Source organism: Lygodium microphyllum, chromosome 12 (genome assembly GCF_053477565.2).
Source record: "Lygodium microphyllum isolate KBCC chromosome 12, Lygodium_microphyllum_v1.1.10, whole genome shotgun sequence".
Classification (NCBI taxonomy): domain Eukaryota; kingdom Viridiplantae; phylum Streptophyta; class Polypodiopsida; order Schizaeales; family Lygodiaceae; genus Lygodium; species Lygodium microphyllum.
In genome coordinates this window covers 79,565,394-79,576,897 of record NC_141146.1, presented here as the reverse complement: position 1 = coordinate 79,576,897, position 11,504 = coordinate 79,565,394, and the positions used below count along the sequence as shown (strand labels likewise).

Here is an 11,504-nt window from a genome sequence, read left to right as displayed (position 1 = left end):
TTTCCTTTTATGATGCATCATCATTGCTTAAACCCATTCCATTGGAGTAATGGTGATGACATGCTTGTGTGTTGCACTTAGTTGATCATCGATTTAGCAAAATGCAATCACACTAGCTTGCACATAAGTGCCTCGGGTCCACCTACTCAAAGGAGTTAATATATCGTGCCAATGGAACCATGAGACTAGCCTCTCTTCTCAAATAGGGTGGTAGATGACCTAATTAACCACAATTTCAAATGAGTTAGAATTCACAAATCTAAAATTAATACTTTACCCAATTAACCTTAGACAATTGACATCTAAGAACAACTAGCACCCCTTGTGCTATCTCTTTAGCATGTATTGCTTGAACTTGTAGCACAAAGAGATATTGGTTGATCCCTCTACAAATACCAACATTGTTGTGGCTACCATAAATGACCAACAACATCAAGAATCAATTTGCCCATTGATTTGGTTGTAGTTTGGACACAAATTTCTCCTTAAACTCTTGCATGCAAGCCAAATTAAATGCAAATGGGAAAACATTTAGATAAACTATGAACTATTTGATAACAACTACTATATTGATGAGACCAAATCGTCAATTAATGGTCATGGCTCTTGAGGTAGTTAAGAAACCCTAATTTCTATAGCAGATTAGGCTTTTGACAACAAAAACACTATTGTCTACCTTTACTGTGATGTAGACTGCTAAAAATTTATCAGACCGAGAGAAAAAATCAATGGAAGAGAATATTTTGAAATAAAATGGTGATTTTGATGGTGCCAATAGCTTCAAAACGGGGTAAAACACCAATGTGACTAGTGAGCCCTCCTCTTCTATCGCCATCTTAGGAGAAGGAAACCTGTTGCTCCTATATAACTCGTGACTATGTGATATGCTCTATCAACAAGCTAATCAGGCATGCCCAAAATGCATCAGCAACAATCAACTTGGCTAAAATGATCCTTCCATAACATGAGTCAATCCCCAATCAACTCTGCACTAGCTTGCGTGGCAAGTTCTTTTGCCTTTTGCCAAGTGACAATGTAATCTCAACCTTTAGGCTTTAATTTCCAATAATAAACTAATAATGGAAAGTTAAGATCCTCTTGTCCATGTGCATTAATTGACTCCTACCCATCCATGTTTAATGTGCTAAGACCTTTGAACTTGAAAGTTGTTTTAAACTTTCTTTTAGCCTTAGTCTCACGTTAAACGTTTAATTTTTGCCTGGGCCATAGGACAGCACAAGTCATTTCAATGGCCCATCCAATGCTCCAGGAAAAACCTAACACTAGGCACCCACAAAGTACCTATCCAACATAACTTAACTTTTACCATTGTTCTCTAATCCAACATAACTTAACACAACTTTTACCATTGTCCCTATGCAAATGTAGGGTTTTTGACTATCATCATGCTCCAAAATTAACTTGCACTTTACATGCACATCTCAACATGTATATAATTTATTAACGCCAAAGCTAAGCATTAAAGTACCTAACGTAGTGGCAATAAAATTAGACAACTTTTATTCTTTCAAGAATTTCCTACTCTCTTTGGCACAAGCTACCTCTCACATAGTCAATGCATATGCAAGATCTAAACTGACCATGCTCTCTCCACTCTATCCCATGAATGTAAACAGGCAATAGAAAGATTAGAGTAAGGGGTAGAAGATTCACAAAATCTTACATCCGAATGACTATGAAGGTAGATTCATGTGACTAGCTTAATGGAACAAAGGACATTTTCTAGCTCTACCCATCCCTGAAGTAGAACATGTAAAGATATTAACCCACTTATGATGTTCAATGGTTGCTTGTAAAGTGGTGGCATATACTAAATAGTAGGAAAGGCATATCATCTCTAGATTGTAAGTTCTAGATCTACAAGATGGTGTGGCAAATGGCTCCTTAAAAATACATCTACCAATGTTACTTAAACGATTAATTCCAAGGACCTTCCCATCAAGTTTGGTTGAGAGTCAAGGTTATGAAACTTTCTTGCTTTATTGTTTGCATTGATTTCTAAATTTGTCCTCAAGATTTCTTGCAATGGAAAGGCACCTCATTGCCTTATGGATTCTACCTCATCCACTTGATATTGTTGATCCCTCTACAAATACCAATACTATTGGCTACCACAAATGACCAACAACATCAAGAATCAATTTGCCCCTTGATTTGGCTCCCTTGATTCGGCTACAAATTGGCACAAATCGCTCATGAAACTCTTGCAAGCAAGCCAAATTAAATGTAATGGGAAAACCCTTTAGATCAACTATGAACTCTTATATAACAACTACTGTACCGATCATGAAGTCTTCAATTGATGAGCATGGCCCTTGAGGTTGTTGAGAGAAACCCTATCATTGTTGTCTGCCTTTAATCTAATGTAGGTTGTTGAGAACTAATCCTGGAGAGGGAGAAAGAATCAAGTGAAGAGAGAATATGCTGAAATCTAATGGCAATTTTGATGGTGCCAACAACTTCAAAATGGAGGCAAAATGCCAATATAATCGGTGAGCCCTTCTCTTGTATTGCTAACTCAAGAGGAGGAAACTTACTACTCCTATCTATCTTGTGAGTGTGCAATATGCTCTATTACCAAGCTAATCCTGCAACCCCAAAATCCATCAACAATAGTCGACTTGACTGAAATGATCCTTTTGTAACCTCAATTAACCCCCAACTAGCTCTCACCCAACTTAACATGGCAAGTTCTCTTGCATTTTGCCAAGTGACATCGTAATCTCAGCCTCTAGACTTTAATTTCTAGCTATTAATTAATTATGGAGATTTAAAATTCCCTTATTCCTACGAATTAATTGACTTGCATCCACATTTAATGTGCTAAGCCCTTTGAACTTGAAAATTGTTTTAAACTTTCAATTGGCCTTAGTCTAACATTAAAAGTTTAATTTTTGCTTAGGCCACATGACATCACAAGTCATTTCATTGGTCCATCCGATGCTTTGGACCAAAACTAGCACTAGGCACCCACAAAGTACCTATCTAGTATAACTTAACTTTTACAATTGTTCTCCACTCCATCATAACTTGACATGAATTTCACCATTCTTCCCCACTACAAATGTAGAGTTTTTAACTATCACCATGCTCCAAAAGTAACTTCACTTTACATCTACATCTCACATGTATACAATTTAATAATGCCAAAGCTAAGCATTAAAATATGTGACCTAGTGATAGTAAATTAGATGAAACTTTTATTCGTTCAAGAATTTCCAACTCTCTTTGGCACAAGCTACCTCTCATATAGTCAGTGCATATGCAAGATCTAAATTGACCGTGCTCTCTCCACTCTATCCCATGAATGTAAAAAGGCAATGGAAAGATCAAAGGGGTAGAAGATTCACAGAATCTTACCTCACAATGAGGGTAGACTCATGTGACTAGCTTAATGGAGCAAGGGACCTTTTCCAGTTCTGCCCATCCTTGAAGTTCTGCCTATCCTGGAAGTAGAACATGTAAAGATTTGAACCCACTTACAACATTCAATGGTTGCTTGATATTGGTGATTGATCCCTCTACAAATACCAACATTGTTACTTGATATTGGTGATTGACCCCTCTACAAATACCAACACTGTTGACTGCCACAGATGACAAACAACATCAATTTGCCCCTGGATTTGTCTCCCTTGATTTGGCTGCAATTTGGGCACAATTTGCTTCTTAAACTCTTACATACAGGCCAAATTAAGTGTAAATGGACAAACCCTTTGGATCAACTATGAACTCTTCTATAACAACCACTATGCTGATCATCACGTCTTCAATTAACAGGCATAGCTCTCTAGGTAGCTAAGAAACCCTAATTTCTGCAACAAATTAGGATTTTTACCTAGGCCACATGACATCACAAGTCATTTCAATGGCCCATCCAATGCTCCAAGCCAAAACTAACACTAGGCACCCACAAAGTACCTGAACAGCATGCTCAAATTTTACCATTGTTTCCCACTCCAACATAACTTAACACGACTTTTACCATTGTCCCCAATGCAAACGTAAGGTTTTTAACTATCCCCATGTTCCAAAAGTAACCTGCACTTTACATGTGCACCTCACATGTATACAATTTTATAATGCCAAAGCTAAGCATTAAAATACGTGACCTGGTGACAATAAAATTAGACAAGACTTTTATTCTTTCAAGAATTTCCAGCTGTCTTTGGCACAAGCTATCTCTCATATAGTCAGTGCATACGTAAGATCTAAACTCACCAGGCTCTCTCCTTAGGCAATGAAAATTGTATGAAATTTCAATTAGTAGAATATCACTCAAGGTGACATCTCTGTGTGTAAATGGGCAAATAGTGTTTGACTGAGTTGCTTAATTCAAGTGAAGAATATTCAGGAGCTAGAGTCTTGTGTTAACTGATTGGATGGAACAGTCATGAGGAAACAAGATGCAGATTAACAGTTGCCCTTTTGCTTTAGAGGACAGTCAGTTCTGACCTGATTGGATGGAATACTCCGTAGGCAGCAGCATGCAGATTAACAGTTGCCCTTATCAATGGACAGGTTGATCATTGGTATGTAATTTTGTCATCCTCGTAAAGGTACTCCACTTATTTGTAAAATATCACCTCAATTATATGCATCAACAAGAAAGCTTTGCACTCCATCTAAGTTTCATTCAGTTTACACAAGTTTTGCTGAGCCAATGCTTTATTTCATCAGTTAAACTAAAACTGCAAATCTCCATAATCTTGAATGCTTTGCTTCAGGCTGTTTCTATGACAAGCTTAAAATATGTCAATTGCAGAATTGAGAAAATGGGCAACACTATCTAATCCATTACAGAGAAGACCTTCCCACGTTTCTGCAACTTTTCTTGAACCTGGTCTAGAAACATGTGAATAAAGGCACCCAAATTACAGAACATAAGATAGCTGGGTGGTGGGGACTTGGGAGGGTGAGGTACATCTACCCTGTCTGCAGATGAAGATATAATTTGACCCATCTTGCAGTCAAGATTTCATCCAACAATTTGGCCCATCCTCAAAATTTTGTCCACTGTTAAACCTCGTCCACAGGGTCAGAATCTTTTCTGACAAGCAACAGTCTCTCGTGGAGTGCGAGGCCAATGATTCAAATAGTGCAGCTATCCCTTGCATTCGCTACATCACGACAGTCAACTTGCCAAGCTTTTCCAGGATCATATCATCAGCTGCAAAGTTAGCTGGTTTTCTGAATGTTCCTCGCCCAAAGTCCAGATTGTATGAATCTGTCAACCCTTCTACGAGACCAAATTCAGGTTTCCAATCAAGTTCTGCCTGTGCTTTTTCTATGGATGTGAAGAAATGCTGCAGATAACACATTTCATAGACGGCATAACTGTCAGTGCTTTTTCAGAAAATAATACATATCAGTGAAACCATGTGAACTGCAAAGAACAAAACACCACCTGATCACGCAGAGGGAAAGCTTTGTTCTTTCCAAAGTCGAATTCCTTTGCATTGAAATGAACTATCTCAGGAGCAGGAAAGCCACCCGCCTATACCAGAACACTTACATTATGGTTTCAGCAGTTCTAAAAGTGACTTTGCTTCAATTAATTTCCATTTCCTCCAAAAGCATAGTCTGCAGGGATTTCCCCATACCTTTGCACATGCCTTGGCAATACCATCAAAAGTAACATACTTTGCTCCAGAAATATTGTACACTTGCTTACTGGCTTTATCATTTCCCAACACCTTAAAGAAAGCCTTGGCAAGGTCCTATAGCACAAGAGAAGCAAGCCTCAATAAGGTTGGTTCGTGGGACTAGAAAGTCTTCACCAAACATATTGAATACAATGTAGATGCACTGTTAAGGTTTAGAACTACAACCTTCACATGGCCTAGTTGAGTAATCTGGAGTCCAGATCTTGGTACTGGGATGGGGCGGCCAGCTTTGAGCCGATGAAAGAACCACTCCTCAACTGGATTATAGTTCAGTGGCCCATAAATATAAACAGGCCTGATTGATGTCCAGTTTACTCCCTTTTTGTCAAGCATAGACTCTGTATCTAGCTTTCCTTTATGCCTGCTTTTGGGATCCACTGCATCCACCTATGACACAAAAAAGGCATTACTTATATTAACATTTCATTTTCATATCACCTCAGTATAAGCATTGTGCCAGCTAACAGCTGAGGAATCAAAAGAGAACAGAACCTCAAAATGAGGGAGTAGATCTGATTTAAGGTACACTCCAGCAGATGAACAAAATATGTATCTGCAGAAAGGAGGTGATAACAGATCAATAAGATTCCCATGTTTCAATCACAATAATAGCAATCAAATCAGAGGTGTGCAATAAATACTTGCTCCTGGCGAAGCTTTACCACAAGAAGACGGGCAACTTACTGCTGGAGGTTAGGCAAGGCATCCAAAATTGGTTCTACCTCAACGGCTTCTCTCCCTGTCCAAACCAGATCAAATACTTAGGAGTATAAAGATTAGGAGCGGCAACAAAGGTTTATGGATACTTTGAAAATGGGCAGCCCTGAGTTTTTACTACAGAAATGATGCATGGAATCTGTCCTAATGCTTGTGACTTGGCTGGACAAACCTGAAACAATCTCAATGACTTGAAGTCTGTATTTTCACTGCAGCTGTGTTAATCTGGGTTGCCAAGAAACAAAAGCTAGCCTCTAGAGAATAAGGATGGCCTGACAGTCTAGTGTTTGAATCAAATCCCTCATATGGGACTGAAGCCAATGAAGAGTCATGTAAAAGAGCAAGAACAAACACTAAAAGATCGAAGAAGCTGGAATCATGATGATTTGGCTCAGATCATGGAACATTAGGCCTGCTGGATGGAGAAGAAGAATTGGCAAGTGAAGATGGTGAAATAAGAGAAACCAAGAATGGGCCATCAGGGAAGTCTCCTGAACTAAGGAACAGGCAGCCAGGGGGAATGGGACAGTGCCAGAAAGAGAGGGAGGGGTACTGTGGGTGGGATGGTCATACATAGCAGAGGGAGGCTTGTCTCGTGAAGGAAAGGGCACCTCGTCTTGCAAAGAAGGGAAAATAGAAGGCTAGGGGAAGTCTGAATATCCAGAACACATCCGGTCTCATGTTGGCCACTGACCAAGGAGCCTTTGAATGAGGCAAATGTCATTGAGGCTAGTAGGATGAGATGGTCTGCCTAGCTGCCGATGAGACAAAGAGCAAATAGATGGTGGAATGGAAAAACAAAGGTATACAAGATGGAGCAACATGGGACTAGTAGCATCAATGAACACAAGCTCACCACCTCAAGCTCTGTGCCCATTGTGGGATCCCCTCTCAGACTTGGTACCACGCTTGGCCTCATCATCCATATACCGATTGCACTATCTGTAATGATAGCCTCTCTGACCACAACAACTGCATGTGGCTGTCATCCTCTATCCTGAAGCCCAATGAAGTGGTATCCTATGTTTGCATGGTGGGTTTGTGTAAGTTTCTCAGCTCTTACCCACTTGAACACATGGTTAGTCATTCTTGGTAGGGTCATAGAAGAAGGTGGTCCGAATGCAATCAAGCTCTGTTGTTCATTTGGCTGCTAAGCTACCCATGTGTGTATCGGAGTTTTCTTGGCTAATACTTGCACAAGGAAGGCACCCCACCTTGAGGGTGGCACTTGGATGTGCTTAACTCACCAGTCGTAGAAAAGAAATGTCAAAATGCTCTTCATGGTTGTAAACCCTTGTCTCTTTTATTCCCCAAACCCACCAAATACTATCCTGTTGCATCACGTGCTACTTTCCTATATATTTCTTGTTACCTCTAGAGAATGAAAATTCTTCCGGAACAGTCCCAAATGTCTATCCATCACCTCAAAACCTGAGAGGAGTTACTTCTATGCTGTCTTTTCCAGTTAAACAGCTACAAACTCCAACCACTAGCCACTGAAATAACACTCGACCCAGAAAAGGTTGGCAGGTACCATCTCATGTCTTTAGAACTGAGCCTGAGCTTAAAAACATGTAATTTGCAATGCTGTTGTCATTCTTCAAAGAGCTACAGTTTCTGCCCTCTTTTTTCACATGTCACTTTATCTCACAATATACATCTTCAGAATTGGCCAGGATTTCAACTGCGTCCACTCCACTGTAGGTATTTTCATGAGACATATAACATTAGTCTGAAAAGTAACCAACTGCAAGCACTCACCGTTGATGTCATATACAACATCAAAGTTGGTCCCTGCAAGTGTGCTTTTGAGTTTCTCGAAGTCCTGCCGGTCCCCCTGAAGATGCTTAACCTGAAAACAGTAGATTGTAACATTTTGTGTTGCCAATTCCGGAAGCTTCAATACAGTATTATTGATCTGAAATTGTACCTTGGATGAATACTTCTTATAATCAGCATCTGATTCATCTGCAAGTTGTTGGGTAATTGGTGCTTTTCCTCTCGTAAAAAGAGTTACCTTTTGAAAATGCAAAAAGAAATGAAAGGTGTCCATATTCTTCACACAGTTTTTGTGCCCAAATTGATATGATGTATTCAAAATGCATTCAGTGTATCCAAAAGTAAAGGCATAAACAGTATGCTGCATTGCTTACCTCATGACCAGCTGCAACAAGAATTCGAGCTAAGTATATACCAATGAAACGTGTTCCACCCATCATAAGTATCTTTTTACTTTCCACTGGTTTTGCTGATGCCGACACAGTAAGAGAGCATCTTGTAGTGTGTTTTTTGTGTCTTTTAAACGGGTCTCTACATTGAGCCTGCACATAACAATTTGACACATTCACATCTCCAGAACAGTTACAGTATAAAAATCCCTTGCTCTTTTCCCTTCTGTTCTTGTATAAATTATAATGTTAAATTGTGACAGTGTTGATAGATTTTATTAGCTTGACTCCAAATCCGTTTTTGGAGAGATTAATGGGGTGTAAAACTTGCAAAAACTTCAGTGATTACGTATTTTCTTGTACCTTTGTGCTCAAAGCAGAGAGATCTGATGGTTGGCCAAAAAAGCCACTGCTGTCAGCGCTGAGGAGCCCATTGAAAGAAGTCCTTGCCAAATTATTGACAGGAAGACTTTTGCTCGAAGTATCCACCAAAACTGGTGCAGTCAAATGAATATTGATTTGTGAAGAAGCTACAGAAACTGCTGCCATAGCAACAGACTGTAACCAAGTCCTGCACTTCATGAAGCAAAAAAAGATCACATTGAGGTATTTCTAAGTTACTGGCAATGAAACTACAAAGTATTGTCATGCTGTATAAGTGAGCAACATCCCATCTAGTTGCTGAACCATGATATACAGGTCTTCAACTTGTCCAAACGGCTACAAAGCTACCTACATAAGTTAACCTGCTAGTTCATAGTAGAGTCAGCTTCAATTTTGATGTATGAAATTTGGATCCATAGTTGGACGTGGACATGCCAGTCATGTGATACAAAGGCATGGATCAGTATGAAACATATGGTCACTCTTTGGTGTCGGCTGCAACTTATCAAATCAAACCCATGGTTCCAAAAAGACAAGTTGTAAATAGTAGATAGGCAACACATGCTTGAGCATTGGTCAGCATCAGTCTGTAAGCCATTGCATGTTATGACCAGGTTTTGCACTCTACTGTATAAATTCCTATGTTCTGGTCATTGTCTGTCATTGCTCCATTGACCTTGCACTATGCTCAAATCCTTAAACATGGTACCAGAGCCTAGATTCTAGCTTGGAAGTTGCAGCTGGAAGGACTGTCACCTGTGGTGGCTGCATTAGTAGCAAAAGGATGGAAGAATGGATCTGTCTAAGTGAGCTCTCACAAGGAAAGCCATGTGTCCTCTTAGCTACATGCATAGTGACATGCAACAGGTTTTGGGAGGGAGATGGGGACAGCCCCTGAGGACATGAATGCAATGTCCTATTACAATATGAGGGGGCTCTAACATGGGGACAGGACTTGGACTGTAGGAGGAAGGGATGGGAAGATTGAAAATGGCCCCCACCATGTTATTACGGCTACATGTGATAAGGCTTGTCACTGTATCTGACACATGAATATTGTACATGAGTTTGAGTTTGAGGGAACTGGTTTCTCCTTAATGAGCTTGTGAGAGAACAGGTCAGTAAGCTCTCACAAGCAAAGCCAGCAATAGCAGGCAGCTTCTCTTTCCTATATTCTCTCAATTACATGGATGGCTCAATCACAAGTCAACAAGCTATCACAAGCAAAGTGAGCAGTAGCAGGCAGCTTCTCTTTAATATGTTCTCTGTATTACATGTGCAAGGGGTGTGTCAATGCATCAATATTGATGGAGCTTGTGAGAGCACAAATTAATATATTGAGCTCCCCAAAAAAGGTTGACGAATCCTGCAGAAGGAGTTTTCAACATTTTCCCACGTGGAAAAAGGGGCTCTATTGCCTTGTTTGTCCCTGTAGTGTTCACCATCATGAACTCAGCTCTCACTTAACCCCATGAGGCACCGCACACCTAGCCAGGTGCGGTGGGGGGCAGGTGGACTGTTAGCCCTCACCCTGGGCCGGTTGTCCCCTGCCACCAATGGCACCTAACTAGAGCTCATGATGCCGTCATAATTCACATTGTGGGAATCATATTGGGAATCTGTCTAAAACTTCCTGTGAGCTGTTTCTGGAGAACCATCTTCTGACATTAAAGTCCTGCTTTCCGAGGATCAAAGTGTGAAGCTCGGACGCAAAAGCTGCATGGAACTGTGACTGATGATCACACACCATTTTCTTTCTCGTTTGAGCAATTAAGCTTTGCGAGACAGCGCATGCAGACACAGGGTCGTGCTGCCTACGAATTGGATTAAGCCTTTCCCGATTAAGCATGATGCAAAGATGGGAGAGCTACATCTGATCAGTGCACACGCCATTTTCTTTCTTGTTTAAGTAATTAAGGTTGTGCGAGAGCACATGCAAACACAAATTCATGTCTATGGATTGGATGAAGCCTTTCCCGATAACGCATGATGCAGAGAGAGGGGAGAGCTACCTGTGTGATCAATCAGTCAGTCCCGTTCCTCCTCGATCGATCGCCGAGGGCCGGAGTTTCCACGAGAGAGAAGGTGGCCTCTTTTGATCGAGTGTATCATAACGTCCTCATATCCTATCCTCAAAAATGGATGGTGGGAATTTTGCAAAGGGCTCCCCACATTGACATAGCCACTAGAGATTAAAAATACCATGGAAGTTTATTCTCAATTTAATGGACGTTTATTCTCAATTTATAAGCTCTTCCATGTTCATAGGCCCCCATACATGAGTTACCATGGTAGAGGGCAAGTTATATTTCTCGTACACTGCGATGATGCATCATTAAAGATTCTCTCACCTCAGCTGAATTGTGGTAGCCCCCTACAACTACCGAGAAAAGGTATGTCAAGGGGTCTTAACAAGTAAGAGTTATCTTTTTGGGCACATGGCCAAACCTCATCTGTCTCCTCTAGAAAGGTGGCTTATTTTTAACAAAATACCATGGTTCATAAAGGGAGAAAAAAGAGAACCTTTGCCATCACAAAGTTTTGAGCT

The 11,504-nt window shown here is 40.4% G+C and overlaps 1 protein-coding gene across 2 annotated transcripts; it reads right to left on the bottom strand.

The window, feature by feature from the left end:
• Window positions 1-4,137: 4,137 nt before the first annotated feature.
• CRB (chloroplast RNA binding protein) lies at window positions 4,138-11,124 on the bottom strand. 2 transcript variants are annotated; one of them, XM_087689663.1, is made up of 11 exons: window positions 10,969-11,124; window positions 8,936-9,143; window positions 8,558-8,725; window positions 8,335-8,421; window positions 8,166-8,256; window positions 6,372-6,426; window positions 6,180-6,240; window positions 5,853-6,074; window positions 5,625-5,741; window positions 5,429-5,518; window positions 4,138-5,327 (listed from the first exon to the last, which is right to left on the bottom strand). In XM_087689663.1, exons 2-11 carry the CDS (start codon window positions 9,119-9,121, stop codon window positions 5,142-5,144), a joined length of 1,263 nt encoding a protein of 420 aa, XP_087545789.1. In that variant the 5' UTR covers window positions 9,122-9,143; window positions 10,969-11,124; the 3' UTR covers window positions 4,138-5,141. The 2 variants fall into 2 exon arrangements, with proteins under 2 accessions (XP_087545789.1, XP_087545790.1); XM_087689664.1 differs by having other exon boundaries at window positions 8,936-9,148; window positions 10,969-11,123.
• Between the last annotated feature and the right edge of the window lie 380 nt (window positions 11,125-11,504).